The sequence below is a fragment of the Felis catus genome, chromosome B4 (genome assembly GCF_018350175.1).
Source record: "Felis catus isolate Fca126 chromosome B4, F.catus_Fca126_mat1.0, whole genome shotgun sequence".
Classification (NCBI taxonomy): domain Eukaryota; kingdom Metazoa; phylum Chordata; class Mammalia; order Carnivora; family Felidae; genus Felis; species Felis catus.
In genome coordinates this window covers 90,412,816-90,437,744 of record NC_058374.1, presented here as the reverse complement: position 1 = coordinate 90,437,744, position 24,929 = coordinate 90,412,816, and the positions used below count along the sequence as shown (strand labels likewise).

General features: G+C 35.9%; 1 protein-coding gene across 1 annotated transcript in view; it reads right to left on the bottom strand.

The window, feature by feature from the left end:
• The window catches only part of LEMD3 (LEM domain containing 3), a 63,978-nt gene that overhangs the window by 25,175 nt on the left and 13,874 nt on the right, over positions 1 to 24,929 (bottom strand). Inside the window, exons 2-4 of the mRNA XM_023257197.2 lie at positions 10,055 to 10,092; positions 6,074 to 6,140; positions 3,828 to 3,895 (exon numbers count right to left, since the gene is read on the bottom strand). Of these exons, the coding sequence (XP_023112965.2) occupies positions 3,828 to 3,895; positions 6,074 to 6,140; positions 10,055 to 10,092 (173 nt within the window). The remainder of the gene's footprint in view (positions 1 to 3,827; positions 3,896 to 6,073; positions 6,141 to 10,054; positions 10,093 to 24,929) is intronic.

Genomic DNA, 24,929 nt, shown 5'->3' with positions numbered 1-24,929 from the left:
TTCAGATTCGAGAAGCCCAACAGCTTTTATAGCAAAGTGGTACTAAGAGGAAAGTTTATAGTGACATAACAGCTACATTAAAAAAGAAGATCTCAGGGGCGCCTGGGTGGCGCAGTCGGTTAAGCGTCCGACTTCAGCCAGGTCACAATCTCGCGGTCCGTGAGTTCGAGCCCCGCGTCAGGCTCTGGGCTGATGGCTCAGAGCCTGGAGCCTGTTTCCGATTCTGTGTCTCCCTCTCTCTCTGCCCCTCCCCCGTTGATGCTCTGTCTCTCTCTGTCCCAAAAATAAATAAATGTTGAAAAAAAAAAAATTAAAAAAAAAAAAAAAAAAAAGAAGATCTCAATAAACACCTCAAGGAACTAGAAAAAGAACAAACTAAGCCCAAAGTTAGCAAAAGGAAATATTAAAGAGTAAAAATAAGTAAAATACAGAATAGAAAAAAAGAAGTGTTACTTTTTTGAAAAGATCAGCAAAATTGACAAATCCTTTAACAAGAAAGAAAACTCAAATAAAATCAGAAATAAAAGAGAGGATATTAAGTCTGATGTCATAGAAATACAAAGGATCGTAAGAGACTACTATGAACAATTGCCAACAAGTTAGTTAACCGGAAAAAAATAGACAAATGCCTACAAACATATAACCGATCAAGACTGAATCACAAAGAAACAGAAACTCTGAACAGACTTATAACTGGTTAGGACATTGAATTGGTAATCAAAAACCTCTCAAACAAGAAGAGTCCAGGACTCAGTGGCTTCACTGGAGAATTCTACCAAACATTACTAATGCTTCTCAAATTCTTCCAAAAAACTGAAGAGAAACAATACTTCTATTCACTCATTCTATGCGGCCGGCATTATTCTTAACAGCACATTAAGAGGAACATACAGGGGGGCGCCTGGGTGGCGCAGTCGGTTAAGCGTCCGACTTCAGCCAGGTCACGATCTCGCGGTCCGTGAGTTCGAGCCCCGCGTCAGGCTCTGGGCTGACGGTTCAGAGCCTGGAGCCTGTTTCTGATTCTGTGTCTCCCTCTCTCTCTGCCCCTCCCCCCTTCATGCTGTGTCTCTCTCTGTCCCAAAAATAAATAAATGTTGAAAAAAAAAAAAAAAAAAAAAGAGGAACATACACCGTGACCAAGTAGGATTTATTCCTAGAATGCAAGGATGGTCCAAAATACAAAAACCAGTCAATGTGATACACATGAACAGAATGAAGGATAAAAATTACATGATCATCTCAACAGACACAGAAAGAGCATTTGACAAAATCAATACCTTTTCATGATTAAAAACACTCAACAAAGGGATACCTAGGTGGCTCAATTAATTAAACATCCAACTCTTGATTCCAGCTCAGATCATGATCTCATGGTCGTGAGATCAAGCCCATCAGTTTCTGTGCTGTACGTGGAGCCTACTTAAGATTCTCTCTCCCTCTCTCCCCCCCACCCAGCCCTATGCACTCTCTCTCTCAAAATAAACATTAAAAAAAAACAAAACAAAAACTCAACAAACTAGGAATAGAAGCAAATTATCTCAATATAATAAAGGTCATATATGAAAAGCACACAGCTAATATCATACTCAACACTGAAAAACTGGAAGTTTTTCTTTGGAGATAGGAACAAGGCCAGGATAAGGATGTCTACTGTTGTCATTTCTATTCAATACATAGTACTGGAAGTCCTAGTTACAGCAATTAGGTAAGAAAATGAAATAAAAGGCATCCAAATTGGAAAGAAAGAAGAAAAATTATCTCTGTTCACAGATAACATCTTATATACCCTGCAGATAACTCTCTCTCTCGTCCCCACTGACACAATAGGCAAATTCAGCGAAGTTGCAGGATAAAAAAATAAACATACAAAAACAGTTGCATTGCTAGACACTAAAAATGAGCAATCAGAAAAGGAAATTAAGGAAATCCTATTTAAAATAGTATCAAAAAGCACACTTAGGAATAAACTTTACTAAGGAGATGAAAGACTTCTACACTGAAAACTATAAACACTGCTAAAAGAAATGCAAGACACAAATAAATGGAAAGACATCCCATGCCCATGGACTAAAAGACCCAATATTGTTAAAATAACCATGTTACCCCAAGTGTTTTACAGATAGATTCAATGCAATCCCTATCAAAATCCCAATGGCATTTTCTCAGAAATAGAAAAAATCCTAAAATTTATATGGAGACACAAAGAACCACAAATAGCCAAAACAACTTTGAGCAAGACCAAAGGTGGAAGCCTCCTGGTTCGTGACTTCAAAACATACTACAAAACTGTAGTATTCAGAAGAGTATAGTACTGACATGAAGACAGACATATAGACCAATGGAAGAAAAGAGAGAAATAAACTCACACATAATTGATCTTCAACAAGGGTGCTAAGAACACACAATGGGGAAAGGACTGTCTCTTCAAAAAATGCTGTTGAGAAAACTGGATTTCCTCATGCAAATGAATCAAATTGGACCCTTATCTCACACTATACACAAAAATCAACTCAAAATGAATTAAAGACTTAAATATAAGACATGAAAAGATAAAACTCTAAGAGGAAAACACAGAGGAAAAGCTTCATGACATTGGTCTTGGCAATGATTTTCTGGATATGGCATCAAAAAGCACAGGTAACAGCAGCAGCAACAACAGAAAAACACAGACAAACGAAACTGTATCAAACTAAACAGCTTCTGCAAACAAAGGAAATAATCAAAAGAGTGAAAAGACAACCTATGGAATGAAAGACAATATTTCCAAACCATATCCAAAATAAAGAAATGACTCTTACACCTCAATAACAAAATCAAATAACCTGATTTAAAAATGGGTAAAGTATGTAAATAAACATTTTTCCAAAGAAGACAAACAAATGTCCAACAGGTATAAGAAAAGATGTTTGACATCACTAATCATCAGGGAAATGCAAATAAAAACTATAGTGAGATATCACCTTGTACCTATGAGGATGGCCATTATTAAAATAAGAAACAACAACAACAAAAACAAGTGTTTTTGAGGATGTGGAGAAAAGGGGAAGGAACCTTGGAAACTGCTGGTGGGAATGTGAAATGGTATAGGCACTATGGAAATCAGCATGGACGTTCCTCAGAAAATTAAAATAAAACTATCATATGCAATTCCACTTCTGGGTATTTACTCAAAAGAACTGAAAACAGGGTCTAAAAGATATTTGCACCCCATGTTCACTGCAGTATTATTCACAATAGCCAAGAAGCAGAAACAACATAAACATCTACCTACAGATCAACGGATAAAGATAGTGTGTGTGTGTGTGTGTGTGTGTGTGTGTGTGAGCATGAGCGCATGTGTGTAATATTATTCAGCCTTAAAAAAAAATCCTGTCCATCTTAACACTTATCCATCTTAATCTTCTGTACCCTTCTTTCATATACTATTTCCTAAAGATCATTTACAGTGGTTTAGAAAATTCATCTGCAAATTGTTTTAGCACCCTGAGATGACATTAATCTGGGGTGAAAGATCTAAAATAAATGACAATGGTTAGATGCTTACTTGCTTTCTTACATGCTACTTACCTATCTCAATTCCTCTCACCAATGTTGTTTGTACCCTTTCCAAATTAATGTGCATTCTCTCATAGAGAATGTTCTAAAACAAACTAAAACAGAAAATGTTGAGTAATTCTGTTTTCTCTATCTGCTCACATTCCACCAAACAATAGGCCCAAGTTTGTAACAGTACAATTAATCAAATGCATGGTACTTTTGATACAAGTTGTAATAATGTATATAAACTTTAAGAAAACAGCTATCAAAAGTCTAATTACACTGCTTACTTTTAAATATGCAGCTGCCTCTTGGACAGAAAGTGTTCTCTGACTAGAACTGCCACATTCATGATCTCCTGGAAAGATTAGCATATTATTAATTTTGAATCAGTACTATATTAAACAGAAGAAAATACAATTAATCAAAATATTTTACAATTTATACAATTATAGGTTATATTATTATAATCAATAAAGAAAGAAGATAAACCATATTTAATTTCCTATTAAAAATCCAGTAGGTAATAGAAACAAACAATTATCTTTACATACACCACCATCTTTAAATACATTTCTAAACAGTCTGGGTAGGAACATGTCTTCTTTGTATGTTTTCAACTAAATCACTGGACAGGGGAGGAACCATGTCACATGATGCTTATCCACACATCTTGGCACACAGCAGGTCCTCGCCAGGTTTGCTGTTTTTCGAGAGGGGAAATTCACCGTGATAACTTAACACATCTATTACCAAAGCTAATAATTCAAGGATTCAAATAAATTTGAATTAAAATGTACATTCTGTATATAAAGATAGTGCTAAGCCTATCTTTAGCAAGGTGTGTGCATGCCTTAAAAATTATTATAACAAAGACCAACAGGGAAATTAGATAGAAGCTTCTAGGTATGATCTGGTTTCTGCAAAGAAATGCATTACATACAGAATCACATTTTCCCTTTCTTATAACGATTTATAAGAGAATGCAGTCTTTGCTTTCAGGCTTTCTGTGGTTATTAGAGACCAATTTCCTCATATTGAACTTCAATTGTAAGTTTTTCCTGCCCTGTTTCTCTTCAAGTGGATTAAAAAAAAAAAAATTAACACAAAAGCGTACTAGCTGAAGTAAACTTTGACAAATTTTTCTATCATAAAAGCAGTCACATTCCTATTTATCAGCTTTGTTCAAGTAGCCAGATTTTAATGGTCATAGTCATAAAATGGGAAGAAATACCTGTTAGATAAACAAGTAAGTCTTCAAACTTTATGATGCCTCTTCCAAGATCTAGTTTCCACAGATCTACAGCAGAGGTCGGCAAACCACAGCCCACAGCCAAATCTGCCCTACCACTGATTTTTTTTTATAAATGAAGTTTTATTGAAACATAGCCACAACTCATTCATTTATGTATTATCTATGGCTGCTTTCATGCTATAATGGCAGAATTGAGTAGCTGTGACAGAGACAAGTCTAGCACACAAAGCCCAAAAAACTTACTATCTGGCCCCTTCACAGAAAAAAGTTTGCTGACCCCTGCTCTAGAGGAAGGAATCCGTATCTTTGAAAGTACCCCAGATCATGCTGATCTAGCACACTACATAAAACAGTGCTATAGAGACAGCTGTAGAAGCCTGTGGTAGCAACATCAAGAATTCCTAGCGAGAGTATATACTTATTTCTGGGTGCTACAGCATACCAAATAAATGTCATTAGTTTGCAGTGTATGAATATGACGGTCAGTCAAGGCAAAGAAGGTTTTTAGTGATATACACAGAATTCTGAGCATTCAAAAACTGACCAGTATTAAGGATCCAAAGGAAAAAAAAAAAAACAGGCTGATGTGAGGATGAGCAACTGTAAGGATCCTGAAATGCCTCCATTCAACCAGAGAACCTCCATATTTACCTTCCACCAATGAACTGATTTCTACAAAAGGATCCGCTGCGTACAAAAATTCAGGAGACATTTTTCTTTTCTTGTAACTTCTTTACAAGAAGAGAATCCAAAGTCTCTTCTTTTAGCTTATACGTGATACAAGAATAACTAAAAAAAGCTAAGGTAATAAACAGAGAGCAGAATACTAAGAGCAGAATATGAGGAAAATGCAATGATCAGTACAAAAAATTCTAGAATATATTTACTTTATCCAAGAAATTGATACCTAATCAACCACCAAAGAAAAATCTGCAGTTTTATATTTAATCTAGGATTTTAGTTAACTCGTTGCTTACCCAATCCAATTGACATTTAAGCTTTCAAAATTTTTTGTTACTTATTAGTGTAACAAAAAAATTGACTTTAGAATTACATAATATATACTTCACCCAATACATATGGGCAGGCAGAAAAGGTCTTGACTAAATATGTTTATAAAAATAAAACCCACTATGTATAGGTAACAAAAACTTCTAAAGAAAAAATTTTCCACAAACATAACGTTAGACTTGGGAAAAATTATTTCCACTGATATAGCATGCTATATATGAAAATTAATTTTCAAAACATTTTTAGACACTATGAATGTGAAACAATTACCTGCAAGCTGTGCCAATCGATCATGAAGCTTGTATAAAGTGTTCATCATAAGATTTTTCTCACTTTCCTAAAATTAAAAGAAATGATTATAAAACATCCAATTCAACAAAATGTACCAAATAATAATTTTATTCAAAAAGAAAAACAGCAAATAATTTAAAACCACAGAAGCGACATAATCGGAAAGACATTCACATTCAAACAATGGCTACCATACTTTAAAAAAATCTTAATCTAAGAATCTAAATCATCACTCTAAACATTTTATTTTTCTTGAGGATTGACTGGGAAATTTGCACTAAGGTTAGTGCTAAAAAAAAGGTCTCCTGTACAAAAACTTCTCCCAACCATCAAAGCATCGCTCTCGGTCCCCCTGTACACAATGTACACTTACACATATTGTTCTTATGAGGCTTCAAGGCTGCCCTCATGTTTTGCCTTAATCTGATTCAACCAAACAATAGGAGAATGAGTATTGACACTCCGACCCTCAACCTCTCCTAGGTCCCCCAAAGTGGTCCTGTATAAATTTATAAACCATTAAAGCAAAACACACATTTAATGAGTATCTAGTACTAGGAATTAAGAACTATTCTCAGCAAAGCAAGAGGCCCAGTGATACAAGATGGTTCCTGTTCTCAAGGGCAAAAAAGCATACTTAAGTGTTAAAGCTGCAAACAAAATATAATGTGAATACAGAAGAGGGGGAGAAGGGAAGATCCATTTATGAAGAGAGACTATTTGAGTTGGGCTTCACAGTAAGAATTGACTAGCATCCTAAGAAGAAACACCATGAGCAAAGGCATAAAGGCACCGGTTATGTTTCCTACGTAACTAGTAGCCTACTTTGATTCAGCACACTCCTGGAAAAATAGTTTGGAGTCAACTGCTAGGGACCAAAACTAAGAGTTTGACTTCATTCTAAAAATTTAGAAGAGGGAAAGTAAAACAGACTTGTATATCAGAAATAGTACTCTGAACATATGAAAGGAAACGAGAGAGGAGACCATTGCAATGTCTAAGCACCCTGCCAAGAAGTCTAAGGCAGTGAGACCCCCAATTGAAAAGCAATCGCAATTAAGGGGGACCAACACAAGCAATGGGGGAGTATAAGTTAGAAGAGGGGTAAGCTTATCACACTATCTGAAATAAATTCATGATTCCTGAGGGGGCTGGCTGTATCTTTATTATTTCCTTTCTTCTTGATGTGTCAAACAAAACAGTAATACTTATAAATATAAGACCAGGATATAAAAGGCTGGGAAAGTAACATTTATATGCTTAACAACATGCAACTTCACCCATTTATTTTCATACTTTATTTTCAGGGACAGAAAGACAAGTTTGTACACTATGAGTGGTATGTCTTTGTCAATGCAGCTTTCATCATTGATACTAGGAAGAAGAAAGCTCATTGAAGGCTCCACCAGAGTCCCTGGTTTTATGGAAGATGGTTGGTAGAGATTAAGTGACATTCCTTCAGCTGACTACTTGCCTTCCAAACCTTAGCTTTTTTCCCCCCTCAATTCTATCTCAACCAAATTCTGAATCGGGCTAGACCTTGTCTTTGTAAAAGCCTAAAAATCCAAACTATAAGAATTGGCCATCAAGAAATAATTGCTGGGGCTGAAATCCAAGATTCTGAAAGGTATGCATTTGTGACACATTAAGCCACAAAATAATTTTTAATAAATATATTCAATATAATAATTCGATATAATTTAATAAATATATTCAATATAATACATTCAATTCAATATAATTATAATACAATATATTCAATATAGTAATTTAATAAATATATTCAATGAATATATTCAATTATAATAAATATAATTCAATATTATAATACAATATTCAATACAATGAGAAAGAGTTCTAATGATAGTATAGCTAGTTGTGGACTCGATACATGAAACCAAGGTAAATCTGATTAAGCTTTGGGATTAAAGTAGTTAAAAGTTTTAAAGTTTATTTCCTCCCTTATCTGGAAAAGAGACCAATTTCCTTTTCTTTCATATGTCCTGATCACGCCCAATCCCTCTCCCCTTTCAAAAACAAAACTAAATCCAAAAACTTGACACTTGTCCTCTGTGATTGATTACATCTTTAAAGAACATCAGAGGCCTGGAAATAAACTTCATTTTTTGATTCACAGATATTAACACTGGACTAGATGAGGAGAAGAAATAACAAAACCTAATCAGATGTAACTGAATCCCATAAGAAAACATACATACATGCTGTTTCTTTAGCATTCTCATAGAAAATTTAAGCACCCAAAAGGCTAAACTGTAATTTTTTAAAAAACTATTTATCCAGTGGCAATTTATTCAAAATGACCATCTATATATTACAAGGGTCTCAAGTGCATGATCAACTCAATTATCATCTAAATAGTTTTTATGTAATGTTATTAATGTGAACACATCAACTTTGAGGAAGAAATAGAAAGGCTCTGGCTCAACTATCTTTAGCACCAATGTGCTAAACTAGAAATAAATCTGAAAAATATGTAAATCGAATTTTAAAGTTACGTTCTTACAGAAGCTTATATTGACTTATAGATTCATTATAGTCTTCTTCCATTCTGACTGCTTTTCCAGTGGTCTCCTAACATTCAGCTTGAAAGATGCCTCACACTGGCTTTCCTAATCACCCTGACAGCAAGTTAAAGATCTACAAATAAATCCATATTTAAAGTAAGCTTTCAAGCAACCTTTCATTAAACAAAAATGATTTTATACTTTAATTTGAAATAGCTAACCTTCCATTGTTTGTTTTGGTAAGGTCCAGATTGTTTTAGTAACCCATACCATTCTTTGAAGCAAAATTCTCATTCTTGAGTGGCAAAAAATCAAACTGTAGGGCAACTCTCCCAAATTCTCTCATATATCGTCACCTTCACATAAGTTCCCCCTTCTACCCTCAGCCAACTTTCTCAAGGAAATTTCCAATTGTTTGTATCAAGTCTCTGATTAAATGATGATAATGATTTTACACACTTAGCATGGTGCCTGGCACAGAATAAGCACTTAATATAAGTGAACTGCCATTATCTTCATTACAGTTATTACAATTATTTAGAGGTTCAGAACTTCAGTTCCTCCCATGGGGAAAATTATACAGAAGAAAATAAAGTCCTGTATTTCTAACATTCAGTAAGTATATTACACGCATTTAAATGATGATGCCAACAGCAGCATACTTAATACGGTTACTGACAAAGTCAACCTGTTTTAAAACAAATGTCACCACAAAAGAATATTACTAAAAATAATCACTACAAAGTCTCACTCTAACAATCTGCAGTAATATTTTATGGATTTGATTATACATTATTACACATCCTTCAGCACAACAAACAATGTTTTATATGCAGGTCTACATTAGTTCCCACCATAAATTAATAACTAACTGTGCATTATAATATGAGCTCAAATACCTTAATCTTTAAGGTGCCTGTAATGATGTAAGTGAAAAATATTTTCATGTGAGTAAAATTTAAGTTAAAATTAACATTATAGATCCTTTAAAAAAGAAAAGGAAATCATAAATAGGTAGCCAAAGAAACATATGTCTTTCTAAATCTTTTGCCTTCCTGATGGTTGACTAGGCATGCCTATGAGCAAAAGATCCAGAGAGACAAGATGAGGGCAAAGAGGACAAAAATTGTCAGAATATCCAGCAACTTCAACAGAAATACTTCTAAAGGTTAAAACCAGATCCCTAGATAACGTGCCAATGCCATTTTACGTGGCAGTTGGCTATTACCTTAAAGTGATAAACAATTCTGCTCTTAGGAGAAAACCTGTTTCAGATTTAACCATATTATCCTTAAAGAATACTCAAAATAAGAAAATTTATTGTTTCAGTTTAAGAGAAGTTTTAAAATTAACATTTTTAGTTGACAGTTGTCCTAATACTTTTATCATATAAAACATGAGACAAAAACCAATATTATTATCTTCTTCTACTTACTTGTATGTTTCCAAATGTTTCATCAAAGGGGTTTTTTACTATCAAGGAAAGAAAAGAGAGAACTATTAGCATCATTTGAGAATGAGAATTAGAATCCCTCTAAACAAGCTCTCTGAAATGCCAGCATGTACTCTGCTAAAACTGAACGTAAACACACTGATGATAATAAAGGTTAGGGTGGTGATTTTTGAGACTTGCTATGTTTACCATTCTTACTCTGAATCTGTGGTTTTCTCTGTAATAACTGACAGCAGTGCTCTGGTGTCTAAGTGCCTGGGTTTGAGTCCCAGTTCCATCACTTACTAGCAACATGAGCATGAACTAACATCTACTTGGCTACTCTAAGTTGTAGTTTCCTCACTGTTACAGAAAGGATGTAACAATGATTCCTACCTTGTGTAGTTGTTGTGAGGATTAAATGAGATAAACTAGATAACATGACTGGCCTAGTATCAAGCACTTAATACATGTTACCTGTTACTGTTACTGACTACATTGTTTCCACCACCAAACTTGATTTCTCTTCAAAATATAGATTAAAAGCAGTTACTACTTAAGGAAATCTACAAGATGCTTTAAAACTAAACAATTCTTTCAGAATTCTGACTTCCAATGGTAAAACAAACAAACAAACAAACAAAAAACCCTCCCTAATCCTTACTAACATCTGGAAAGGTGACAAGAAACAAATATACAAAGTAGCTAAGAAATGTCTCAATATCAAACAACTTTACCTTTCCAATAAATATTATAAAAAGGATTTAGCACTTTGCATCCAACCTCCCTACACCCACCTCTCCTAAAAAAAGATACAAACAAGTTTATGGCTAAATATCTCTCATGGTTATTATTTAGAATCTCCTTTGTATCATCTATTTGCAAATTACATGCAAAAATATTCAAAGCTTTCAGATACCTGGATCTCTATAATCCAGGTCACAACTAAGACTAACTAGCCTACAAAGTAGTTCACACTGACCAGGTTTCCTTTCTGAGGTGCTTTTCTATTTTTATTTGAGAAAACAGGAAGTCCCATAGGAACCAGGAACTGCCTGATTCTAAGAAAGTTCATGTGTGAGGCCAGTTTAACAAGGTACAATAAAAAAGCAAGGAAAAGTATATCTTACAATCATCTAAAGGGATTTTGTAGACACTTTCTAAAGAGTAACAGGGTTTTAATGCTAGAAAAGAAAAAATTTTGAATGATAAAAGATCAAATTACTCAATAGGGGACTAGGAAGAAGAAATAATACAGCTTAAAGATTAAATAAAGTGTTATGAATCAGAACACGCTTAGACTAAAAAGATACTTTTTAATAACAATTTTTATTAATGTAAAATCTGAACAATTTAAAATAAAGTTGTATTTAGTTCAATATACTACCAAAAAAATTGCCTTCTTGATCTAGTTAAACTGATCACACAATACTAAAAAGTCAAGTATTTTATTTGCTCTTTATAAGAAGAATAACCCTAAAAAAATTAAAACACGCAGTTCTAAAAACAGGTTTTTTAATGTCTGAAGAAAGTCATGAAGATAGCCTTTTTTTTTTCTTTTGACTTTACTCAAAATCCTTTTTGTCAAGATTATTAAATGGAAAACTAGCTCTTCAAGTATCTCCATGAAGCAGACTGTGGATGTTCTCCCCCTGGACTGTCCTACTGTGAATTTCTCACGACAGGCATCACGTGACACTGTTTGTTTGCCTGGAGCCAAGCACAGTACTGGGCATACAGTTGGTGCTCAAAAAGTGCTGGTTGTGCTATCTAGGTTACATTCATCCTTCTTTATTCTATTCTGTGTGTTAACACCGCAGGAGGCTGGAGAAGGGTAAGTTCTGGGAAGGAAGGGGGACGGGATAACAAAGAGAAAGCTACAGAGCAGAATAATAATTCTGTTGAAAGCATTGCTCTCTCTGCCCTTTGCATCCTTCTAGATTTCTGCCTCTCGGTTAATGGGCTGAGATACCCAACAGTGTATCTTAAAAGCCAGTAATATACTTTCCATCCTACACACCTTATGTTAAGAAAATTTTTCCCCGATTTCCTATGACAACCACCAGCATTTTTGCAGCATAACTAATTGGCTATAAAATCACAAAAAATAAAAGAGGGGCATTCGTCAAAAAGGACATAATGAAATATGTAAGATGAATAACAAAGTCAACAAGACTTTATTATGAAATAAAAAATATTTGAATACATCAAAATGTAGCATACATTCACGGGAATATTGTGCCAATAACTGATTTTATTTTGTGGATTATACCTAAGCACTTGTCTTCAAAGTGTTTTGTTCATAGTATTATACAGTTTTTTGCTTGTCCCTCACTAGGCATCACACTTTTTCTTTTTACACTAAAATATCTTCCTTCATTAAGATAGGGACCAGTTCATAAATACTAGGATGCATATTTGTAAATAAGCTTCATATCGTGTCATGAAACACACTTCTACACTGTTGTTTATTCCTGGCACATTGTCACATATCCGCTGATAGACATTCCAAAGTTTATGGGAAACATGGGTTCAAAGCTCTGCACCACTGTACAGACTATGATGAGGGCTAAGATTTATATAATATAAAAATGGGACTACTTAGTCAATGGAGAAATGAAACTGTCAACCAGTTTGATGAAAGCAAACTGTCAACCAGTTATTTATCTTTTATGGCAAAATTATTTTGTCATTAAAATGCTTGCAGCAAAGATGCTTACAGCAAAACTACCTAGAACCACAACTATCACCTATTAACAGACCTGTTAAATCAATAAGAAGTAAAAAGTAGCCTTGAGATTAAACTTTAGAAGGAAACTTCATCTAAAAACAGCAATTCTAAAAAACCAAAAGCCCTCATTTCTAAAAGCAGCATCTTTTTATTAAAAGATTTTTCTTTATTTTTAAATAATCTCTGCACCCAACGCAGAGCTCAAACTCACGACCCTGAAATCAAGAGTCTCCTGCTCTACCAACTGAGCCAGCCAGGTGCCCCTAAAAGCAGCATCTTTATATATCTAATTTTTCTTCAGTATTTCTAACACCATGTGTTATGTTAGTATCTTTTATCTCATCCAAATTACCTACAATATTTAACGGAAACAACACTTATTGCTACCTCACCTTTAGTGAAAATACTCCTCCCTGATCCCACCAACTGGGCATTTATAGAGAAGAAACCATATTCCAAAAGCATCCCACACCCAAAAAAACCCAAAAAAACAAAAAAAGCCACCTCATTTTCAAGCCTCTTTTCTAGGCATGGACCTGAGAGATAAATTCTTATCTCTTTTCCTAAAGCAGTGATAATACCTCACCGATATTTCAAACTTTCCACTTCTATCCCCTAAACAGCACAACCTTGAAGTCATTTTAGACCTAGTACTGTCCTTTATACCCTACACCCCCAATAGCTTCTCTTAACTGAGGTTTTTTTCTCAAATCTTCCTGGTTTCACCATTTCTCCTTCCATGTTCTTGTCCAGATTGTCTCAAACCTCAAATACACCAAACTTTTCTTAAGACTTTCACTTCTCATTCCTTTAAACTCCCCCAATGATGGTAAAAATCAAATTCCTAAAAACGTTTCTTTAATTACACTTACAAGATCCTTCAAAATCGTCCAATGATTTCCTAGCACATTTTGCTTCAAGGAAATAATTCTAACCTTGTGATACTTTTCTATTTACTTAGACACATTGTTGACTCTGATTCTCCAAACCTTCGTCTCGCATCAATCCCAAAAATGTTATTAGTTTTACTGATCCTTCCCATTAACTTTTTTTCATTCTCTTACACTGAGATCAAATTCATTAACCATTACGAATGCCCAGGTAAAAAGGAAAAAATGAAGTGTATCAATCTATAAAAGTACTCACAAACTATATGTTTAATGTTGATCAAATAAATTGATATTGTCCTCAGAAAGGCTCCAGTTTGGTCACTCAATGCCAGTAAATAGAAGAAAAGTCTGTGGTGCCCAAAGTTCCTCCACAAACTCAAAAAGAAAAAGTTTTTTCATTTAATAATTATTAAGTATTTTGTGCTAGGCACTGGAAATGTGACAGTAAATAAAATTTAAAAAATCCCTGCCCTCAAGGAGCTTATGTTAGAAAAGACAATGAACAGACACATTTTAAAAATACAGTATGGCAAATGGTTCTAGGTGCTCTGCAGGTAAAACACAGGAGAGAGGTGGTTAACGCGTGGGGGAGGAAAGCAGTATTAAAGCAGATGGTCAGAGAAGGCCATACTCAGAAGAATGCCTTTGGAGGGAAAAACGAAGGAGCACAGGGAACAAGCCATGTGGACGCCTGAAGGAAGAAGTTTACAGACAGAAAGAATAAGAAGTGTGCAGGCTTGGAAGTGGTAGCATGCCCACCATATTATTCCCAGAAATGGAACAGAGTGGCGAGGGCAAACAGCAAGAAATGAAGTCAAAAAGGTAAGTTTACTTGAGGGAGCCAACAGCTACAGATCATGTAGGGCCTTGGAGACTTTTAATATTACTCTGAGCAAGAAACCTCACAGAATTAGAAGCATTTTATCTGGCTTATGTTTTAAAAAGAAAAGTACAGGGGCGCCTGGGTGGCTCAGTCGGTTGAGCATCCGACTTCGGCTCAGGTCACGATCTCACGGTCCATGAGTTCGAGCCCCGCGTTGGGCTCTGGGCTGATGGCTCAGAGCGTGGAGCCTGCTTCTGAGTCTGTGTCTCCCTCTCTCTCTGCCCCTCCCCCGTTCATGCTCTGTCTCTCTCTGTCTCAAAAATAAATAAACATTAAAAAAAATGCATAAGACGTATTTGTAAAAAAAAGAAAAAAAAAGAAAAAAAAAAGAAAAGAAAAAGAAAAGTACATACAATAAGAGGTGGGCCACTCTCAAGTAAGTTTAAAAATCCTAAGCATTTAGAAAAGAAATGATCTGCCGTTCACGCCTCAGGAAAACTGCGGAAGTGGCACATTCAGGACGCTTTCCTCCTGCTTTCTCTGGATCAGCACAGCCAATTTCAGTCAGCCTCGACGTTTTTCTGTTCTGAGTACCTGAAACTACCATCAATTATCAACCTGTATACAAAAATATTCTGCCAGGAGGAACTGAATAGACATTTTTCTACAGACATACAAATAACCAACAGGTACACGAAAAGGTTCTCAACATCACTCATCATCAGGGAAATGCAAACTAAAATCACAGTGAGGTATCACCTCACATCTGTTCGAATGGCTACTTTCAAAAAAGATGAGATAACAAGTACTGAAGAGGGCGTGGAGAAAAGGGACCCTGTGCACTGCTGGTGGGATGTAAATTGTTGCAGCCGCTCTGGAAAACAGTATGGAGGTTCCTCAAAAAATTGAAAATAGAACCATCATATGATCCAGCTAATCCCACTTCTGGGTATATATAACCAAAGGAAATGAAACAGGATCTTAAAAAGATGTCTGCACCCCATGTTCACTGCAGCATTGTTCACAACAGCCAAGACATGGAAACAACCGAACTGTTCATCAACAGAAAGTGGATAAAGAAGACGCGGCACACACATACATACATACACACAATGGAATGTTATTCAGCCACGAGAAAGAAGGATATCCTGATACTTGTGGCATGGATGGATCCTTCATGGCACGATGCTAAGTGAAATAAAGTCTGACAGAGAAAGACAAATACTGGGGGAGATCACTTACATGTGGAATTTGAAAAAGTCAGACCCAGAAAACCAGAGTAGAGTACTGGTGACCAGGGGCTGGGCAGCGGGAGAAACAAGAAGCTATTGGTCAAAGGACATAAATGACTAGTTATACGATTAATAAGTTCTGGGGATCTAATGTACAGCACGGTGATTATAGCTAGTAACACTGCAAGTTGCTAAGAGAGTAGATCTTGAATGTTTTCAACACACATAAAAAATGGTAATCATGTGACAGGATGGAGGTGTTAGCTAATGCTATGGTGGTAATCATTTTTGCAATACATAAATGTATCAAGTCAAACACGCTGTACACCTGAAACTTACACAGTTATATGTCAACCATAATTCAATAAAGCTGAAAAACAGTTCTGCCAGGAAGACATTGAGCCTTTGATCTTTCTGGTCTTCTTCCTTCTGCTTATTCTGTCTTCAAGGTCCCGTGTGCAGCTCTGCTATAGTCATAAAAGATGCCTAACCGCTGCAGTTCACTGCAGTTCACTATGACCTTCCCTTTTGCAGAACCCCTCTGTATTTACTTCAGTGTCTTTGCTAACTTATATCACGATTTAACTATTTGTTGGGGCACCTGGGGGGCTCAGTCAGTTAAGCGTCCAACTTCAGCTCAGGTCATGATCTCGCGGTTCGTGAGTTGGAGCCCCACATCGGGCTCTCTGGTGTCAGCACAGAGCCCACTTTGGATCCTCTGTCCCGGCCCTCCCTTGCTTGCCCTCTCTGTCTCTCTCAAAATAAATAAATATTTCCTCCCCCAACAAGACAGCAAAATCTCTACCTATCTCAATGCCTTGAGGATATTTGATGCTAAATATATACTGAACAAATAGCAGCTTGAAGGCATACTGCAGTCTCCAAGAATAACAGCTTCACCAATGCCAGAGTAGTAGGCACTATAATCCTGATTACTCTGCAACCTTCTTCTTTGAATAAAAAGGAAATTATATTTATTGAACTCTTAGCAGATTCAGGAATACTGATGCCATGTACGCAGGAGGTAACTTTCACCACTATTTTAAAGCAGGTATTACTCCCATTTTTATGTACAGAAATACAGATGCATTATGAGATTAGGTTGCTTTCTTGCAGTTAACAGTTTTAAAAGCAGAGATTCATAACCTACATCTGACTCCAATGCCTACATTCTTTTCATTATATAAAAAACAACTACAGAAAAGAAAATATTTGTTTTCTTTGGTTTAAGGAAAGCATTCTTCTCTAGAACTCTCAGATATGGAATTATTAAACTTCAATCTCCTTATGATATAATGCATGAAAAATGCCCAAATGGGAATGAAGAGAAGACACCGCTGTTAGAGAATACACAAGGAAAACTTTTCAAAACCAAGTACCCTAAGTGTAGTCCAGGCAAAGACGTTCCATGGTATATCAACCTATAAAGTGTCCCATGTCCACCAGGGGCAGCACTGGTCACTCCCCTGCTCTCTGCCGCCATGACACTGTGTTCATTAAAGCTACTATGGGGCGCCTGGGTGGCTCAGGTCAGTTAAGCATCTGATTTCACCTCAGGTCATGATCCCGCAGTTCGTGAGTCCAAGCCCTGCATGGGGCTCTGTGCTGACAGCTCAGAGCCTTGAGCCTGCTTCAGATTCTGTGTCTCCCTCTCTTTCTGCCCCTTACCCACTCGTGCGTATTCTCTCTCTCTCTCTCTCTCTCTCTCTCTCTCTCTCTCTCTCCCCCTCTCCCTCTCTCAAAAAATAAACATTAAAAAAAAAAAAGTTCAGTCTGGAAAGCACTAACTGCAGACAGGCACTTTCAAAGACAGTCTCTTATAATTCTAAAACTCTGTGACCTTAAGGCTAGGTTTTAGTCTTTGGAAACTTCAAGTCATCTAGGCACAGTTAAATTCAGCTAACTAAATGACCAATTATCTCTGTGAGTTGTACCTTTTTGTAAACAGACATTCAAGCTCTCAAATCCCATCTTCTAGCTTTAGGGGTTTAAACAGAGCATAATTATATATAAGGAAATGGGGGGGGTGCAAATGTTTCCAACAGCTGCAGAACACTGCACCTGTGTGTGTGGCAAACTTCTACATTTCACCATCAGCCAAACCGATCTAAAAATGGACAGGGTGAACAAGGCGGCACATTCTTCTGCAACATAGCACATTGCCCTTTTGTTCTCTGAGAGTTCTCTAATTGTTTCATAGCTCTATTAAATATAGTTATTCCAAAAGACAGGAACAGTTCACATCAAGTATACTTAATATATTACTATGAATATGGACATTACATCAGCAAGCAAAACCAAGTTTTATGGACAAAAACTGGCTACTATAAAACCAGCCTAAGGTGAACTCTTGTACCACCCCTGTTCTACTCATAAATAAACTTTCCATTTTAACTCCACCTATCCATCTGGATTTACAGAGGTACAGACCTAGATGGGGATAGCAAGTGAAGAAAGGAAAGAGGGCAAAACCTCAAAAGCTTCTCCACTTTTCAGATCCTATAAGACTCTCAACTTTTCACTTGCCCTGCTTTAAGAGAGGCAACAGTGTGCACTCCTTGCAAAAACAAAAAACAAAAAACAAAAAAACCAAAGAACTATTCTTCACGAAAAACAGAACATTTTAAATATGGATATCAAAGTACTAAAAACAAATACTGTGTCCAAGAAAATAAAAGAACAAAACTTATAGTTAAGTTGGCAATGGCCTTATTATTTGGTTGGTTCTTATTCTTCATCTCTGAAAGAACAATTATGGCCTCTTTCAACCTTGTCATCATTTGAAAATCTCACATTTGCTCACCATAAAAATGAAGATTCCTTGGCAGGGGGCGGGGGAGGGCAGCGAGGGGGGGATAGCAGACTGTAATTGAGATGTCCGTCTTTATCCAAGCACTAATTTCACATTATAACTGTACCTCAAGTTTGAAATCTCTATAACAAAAACTGTAAGTAAGACTTCTAACCACAGATTGCTCAACAAGTATTTATGGAGCGTATTCTATAAACCATGTTCTGAGAACACAGTGCTTAAGGACTAGTGGAGATAAACGAGTAACTACGATATGTAACATACTCAATACAACTTTAGAGTTTAGTATCAAGTACTTTAGGAGTTCAGAAAGGGGTAAAAAATTTTTGCCTAAAATACTTTTGAGCCTTAAAACAAACCAAGAGTAATAAAATGGATTGAACTATCGAAAAATGCAACATCAATGAACCTCAAAAATATGCTGAAAAAAGCCTCACAAAAGAGTATTCTATGAATCCACTTATGAAGTTTTACAACACACAAAACTACTTTATGGTGAATAAAACAGTGACAGAGTATTGATGTGGCAAGAGTAAACTCATGGAGGTGAAGGCGGTGGTCTCTATCTGCAGGGATTCAAGTTGCACAGCTGGATGCATTTGTCAAAAGTCATCTGATGGTACATTAAAGACTGATACATCTGACTGTGTGTGAATTTTACCTTAAAAAAAAAAAAAAAGAACCTCACCCTCAATAATATGCATGACATATGTAAAGATAAAAAGTATCCTGTCTTCAACTTACTCTGAAACACAGTTTTTGAAAGACAGAATGATGGATGGACAGAGTGATGGATAAGATATACAACAAAGCAAATACAGAAAATGCTAAAGTAGAATCTAGGTGTGGATACATGTGTGTTCACAGCATCAATTCTTTCAATTTCCTGTTTGAAAGTTTTCATAACAAAATGCTAGGGGAGAAAAAGTATTAAAACAAAATATTTACTGATGATGCTAAAAATCCAATCAGAAAACTGGCAAAAGATCACTTTGATACACAGACACATCAGGTAAAAACCCTAATTTTAAATATTGTACAAGAAAAACATTCTTTTCCTTCCAATTCAATCTAAATTTTTAACAAATCAAAAACTGAAAATTTCCTTTGCAAAAAAACTAGAAAAGTTATTGTAATATAAAGGTTTTTTTTTTGGTTTTGCCTTGTTCATGTATTTTACATGTACAACTTCAAAATACATTTATCTTTTTTACTAAAATAATGTCAGAAACTTGGCATATAGAAAAATATCCATAGGAGCTTGTGTCTAGTAATTTTTAAAGAGTAAATGTTTCACAAACATTCAAAATTCTTTTCTTACACACTTCACTATAAGTTGGAGGTAATTCACTTACCAGTGATTTTATAAGACTGACTTTATTTACCTAAAATCAATTTATTACTAAATTTGAAAGCCAGATGACTAGAAGATCAAGAAAATATCAAAATACTACACATTTAAGAGACTTTAAGAATCTACTCCTTCCCAAAATGAGCTCTGCTATCTTAATAGAGCATCCATAACTCAAGATTTGACAGAATTATTGATTACTGAATCAGACTTACTAAAACTGAAGTTCCCATTCAAACAAAAATGTTTATCCAAAAGACTTTTACACTTTAAGAAAATTTCAAAGTTTACTCTAAGATAAAATATAAAGTTAATAATGAGCCTCTTCCCACCACAACACACACACACACACACACACACACACACACACACACACACACCCTAAGTTTTAATGGCTCAAAACTTCAGAGGGAAACAATTGGCTGCTGTCTCCACCTAACTTTGTCAGCTAAAGACACTTCTGTACCTTACCGACGTTGGGAGGAAAGGTAGTACATAACACATTCAAAAAAAGACAAAGTGATATGTCTACTTAAATCCTAGCAGCCCATCTTACTATACTGCTCAAGGTCCAAAAGTTTGAGTGATCTGCTTTTTCAGTACTTTCACAGATCTCTTCTTGAAAACCACTTCTGCACATATGCCAGTTAAAGAATTATGCTATTGCATGGTGACAAGTGAATAGAAAAATAAAAGCAAGTCAACCCACAAAGGTTGGATACAAACCTATAAATAATACCAAGCATCTGTGCAACAGATAACTTGGCACCCAAACGAATTTATGCTAATGCAATACTGTAATCTATTAAACATGGTGACAGCTCACTGTATTAAGAGATTTTAAACATTAACTGTTACACACTAGAGACTATCTATGACACTTCCTCAAGGTTTACACTGCCAAGAATACAAGTGTAACTGTATTATAACAAGGTCTGTTCTGAAACAATATGTCTAAATGAGAATTGAGAGATCCAAAAGGAATCCGTGATACACTGAACAACCTATCCCCTGTGCAATGCAATAAAGCAACATGCATTTCCCATACAATTACACACCAGAGCTCTTCCAGTTTATATCCTCAATTACAATGCACTGTGTCTTCACACTGTAAATGATTACAGATAATTAGCTTTGTGTTGCACGAAGGCAATGTGCAGACAAGAAAACTGGAGAGAGAAAAGCTGCAGTGCAATGAAAAGGTGAATAGTACTAAAAAAAAATCTAAACGACAGTTCTCGTTTCATTTTTCTAATGGGGACAAGAAGTGTAGCTGTTAAAAGGGAAAAGGGCATTATACGTATAAACAAAGCAAAAGATTAAAGTATGATCAAAACGAACATATGAACTGAATGTGGAACTGCAAAGAAAGTCCCCATCATTGGCTTTATGACCAATGTGCTTAAAACTTACATCTTAACTTTTGGCTCTGGAAAAAAACAGACAGAAATGAAAAGTCACCAGGGAAACAGAGGTATTTGAGTATGTCCTCATAAGGTCCAAAACAAAACCACTGAATAAATAAAAATGTAAGCAGTTACGACATGAGGTAAACTAGACTAAATAAGACTGTTTTTGTTGGTAAGAATATACAGAACCTTAAGAATAAAATGCATGCTTCCACATGAACGAACACAGTGGATGTTGGAATCATATCAGATTTTCAACTGACATCTAACGTCTCAGATGAACAGAAAGTATCTCTTCACACCGAAAAGGTAGTGGGGTAAAACTCGAGAGCAAGGAATGCTAGTTCCAACATGTATGACTTGTGTTCTTGGGCACTATAGTAACCTAATGTAAAACAGAATGTTTGTAACTATGCATAGAGATACTGGTGGGGACAAAGGGAGATTAATAAATCTCAGCTTTTTCTTCTTTTCCCAACCCTAGCAAGAAATAAAAAATAAACAGCACTCAGATTACAAAATAACACAATAGACCACTACTCCGCTTTTAATTTGTCTCTACCCTGGAGCTACTGGGAAGAAAGGACAAAGTTCTCAAGAAGATCTGTGAGTTAAGAAGAGAGGAAATGAAGACCCTAAGGTAAAACTCCCTGCCAAAAATTTTTATAATGCCTGAATTTTTTACTAATCGCCAAAATTTTCATTTATCACAGATAGAATCTGAGATAATAAAGATCTTGTATTTAAAGTACAATTATCTTGAAAAGATTAGAGTTTTTACCAGTTGGTAAGTTAGCCAGTCAGTCATTTGAACATGACAACTGATCCCTTGACATTCATTATGAATGTCTTAAAAACAAATTCTAAAATATAACCAGTCTATATAATTTCCTTATAGCAAGCTTTAAAAGCAATAGCTCTCCATGTTTTTTAAATGTCTATTAATTTTTGAGAGACAGAGAAACAGAGACGAGCGGGGAAGGGGCAGAGAGAGAGGGAGGCACAGAATCCCAAACAGGCTCCAGGCTGCAAGAGCTGTCAGCACAGAGCCGGACATAGGGCTCGAACTCACGAGCCGTGAGATCACGACCTGAACCAAAGTCAGACACTTAACTGACTGAGCCACCCAGAAGCCCCAAGGTTCTTCATTTTTTAAGTAAAAGGATCTCTTCATTTATATCAAGATGTTCAGATCCCCACAACAGTACTTTTAACACTCACTTATTAAGAAAATATGACAAAATTCTACGAAGAAAAATATTTTGTTTTCTAACCACAGCAGTATTGGTATACCATTGAAAACAATACACAGTACGAGAGGAGCAAATCACTTGTTAGGTCCTCGGACAACCCTTTGTAATGGGTACAGCCCCCTAGACGTTCTCAGCCCGTAAGTTAAGAATTACTGAAATAAATTCTAAATGAAAAATGTAGGCACCAACTGCTCCACATACAAAGAAGAAGGATGATTTAGAGAGGTGGGGCTAAGCTCTGATTCCATATTGGCTCAATTCTCACTAAAGATAATCACATCATCAAATTTTATCATAAAATCATATGATTTTACTATCAGAATTCTACAATATTATGAATTTAATCAAATGGCTTTCCCTAACATTTGGCTAAAAGTAGCTGAACTGAGAGGATAAAAGGAGTTGAAATTTGGTAAAGGAGAGAGTATGTGAAAGAGGAATGCAGCAGAGTACAATGGTTAGAGGATGAGCTCTCAGGTCACGCTGCTGGGATCAGCCACAGACACAACTCAATTAACTCCTCTGAACTATCACCTTGGACGGTCATTAACCTAATCCTCCGTTACGGAGTCCTCATCTGTAAAATGTTAAAACTGCTTAAGAACACTGAACGTTTATACTTGTCAAGCACCCAATACAAGGGCCTATTTTATTATAGGGCATTATGCTGTTAAGTCATAAAAAGATGAATACTGTATGATCTCACTTATACATGGAATCTAAAAAAAACTGAAGGCATAGGTATAAAGAACATACTTGTGGTTGCAAGAGGCAGGGATGGGGGTTCATTTAGGTGGGGGTGTAAAACAGGTAAAGGTGGTCAAAAGACACAAACTTCCAGTTATAAAGAGATTATTAAAGTTCTGGAGATGTAATGTACAGCATGGTGACTATAGTTAACTTCACTATACTGTATATTTGAAAGCTGCCAAAACAGATTTTAAAACTTCTCATCACAAGAAAAAAAAAACAAAAACAACAAAAACTGTAACTTATGTATGGTGATGGGTGTTAGTTAATTATATTTACTGTGGTAATCATTTTGCAGTATATACATATATAAAATCATTATGTTGTATAAGCTAAAACTAATATAGTATGTCCATTATCTCTCAATTTAAAAAAAGAAAAAGATTTGAAGTATTGAGCACTTAGATGTTTGGCCGAGATTACAGCAAAATAGCAGGAAGCTTAGGCCAGTATAAGAACAAGAATTAAGAGAAGGAAAAGTAGAAGAAAACATAAAAAGCCAAAAATAAATCTGCTTCCTAATCCAACTCCCACAGAACATGACCCACTGCACTGAGGACTCAAAAGTTAAACCAATAGTATATTAGTGCTAAAACAGGACACAATTTTAAATAAGCATCTATGGGCTAGCCTGGGAACTTAAACTTAAAAACAGTGTTGTTAAGGGGCACCTGGGTGGCTCAGTCAGTTAAGCGTCTGACTTCAGCTTAGGTCATGATCTCGTGATTCATGAGTTTGAGCCTTGTGTCAGGCTCTGTGCTGACAGCTCAGAGACTAGAGCCTACTTCAGATTCTATGTCTCCCTCTCTCTCTGCCACTTCCCCACTCTGTCTCTCAAAAATAAATATTTAAAAAAAAATTTTTTTAAACAACAGTGTAGTTAAATATTTCCAAGTTCAAGCATCTATCTTACACATGATCTGGAAAACAACCCATTCAAAAACTAAGGACTGCCCATTTTTCCTTTTGGAAGTAAACCGCTTGACTTTGTGAGCAAACATTCTCTAGTAATCTGAATGTCATTCAAATAATTTATTCAAATTCATTAGGAGATGTTGCTAAATATAAACCTACCATAAAATAGCACCTTGTAAAAGAATTGAGGTGATTTTTACAATTCAAAGAGCATGATGAATGAGAGCACCCCAAAATCTTTCTCAAAAAGATACTGAAACCCTTAAAATTTTTCTTATGCCAACAAAAGCTTTATTAGTCATTATGTTTTCATTGTCCTAAAGAGGAGCTAACTTTCCCCTTATTTCCAGGGACGGTCATGTGCCAGAATCAAAAGGCCATCGCGGGGCGCCTGGGTGGCTCAGTCGGTTAAGCGTCCAACTTCGGCTCAGGTCATGAACTCACGGTCCGTGAGTTCGAACCCCATGTCGGGCTCTGTGCTGACAGCTCAGAGCCTGGAGCCTGCTTTCGATTCTGTGTCTCCCTCTCTCCCTCTGACCCTCCCCTGTTCATGCTCTCTCTCTGTCTCAAAAATAAACATTAAAAAAAAATTTTTTTAAAGGCCATCCCTCCCTCCTACATGTCTAGTTTGAAAGGCTATACAAAGCAGTTTACAATAGGAAATTAGTGAAAAGAATATAAAGGAATATTCCCAATAAGAAATGAGTGAGAA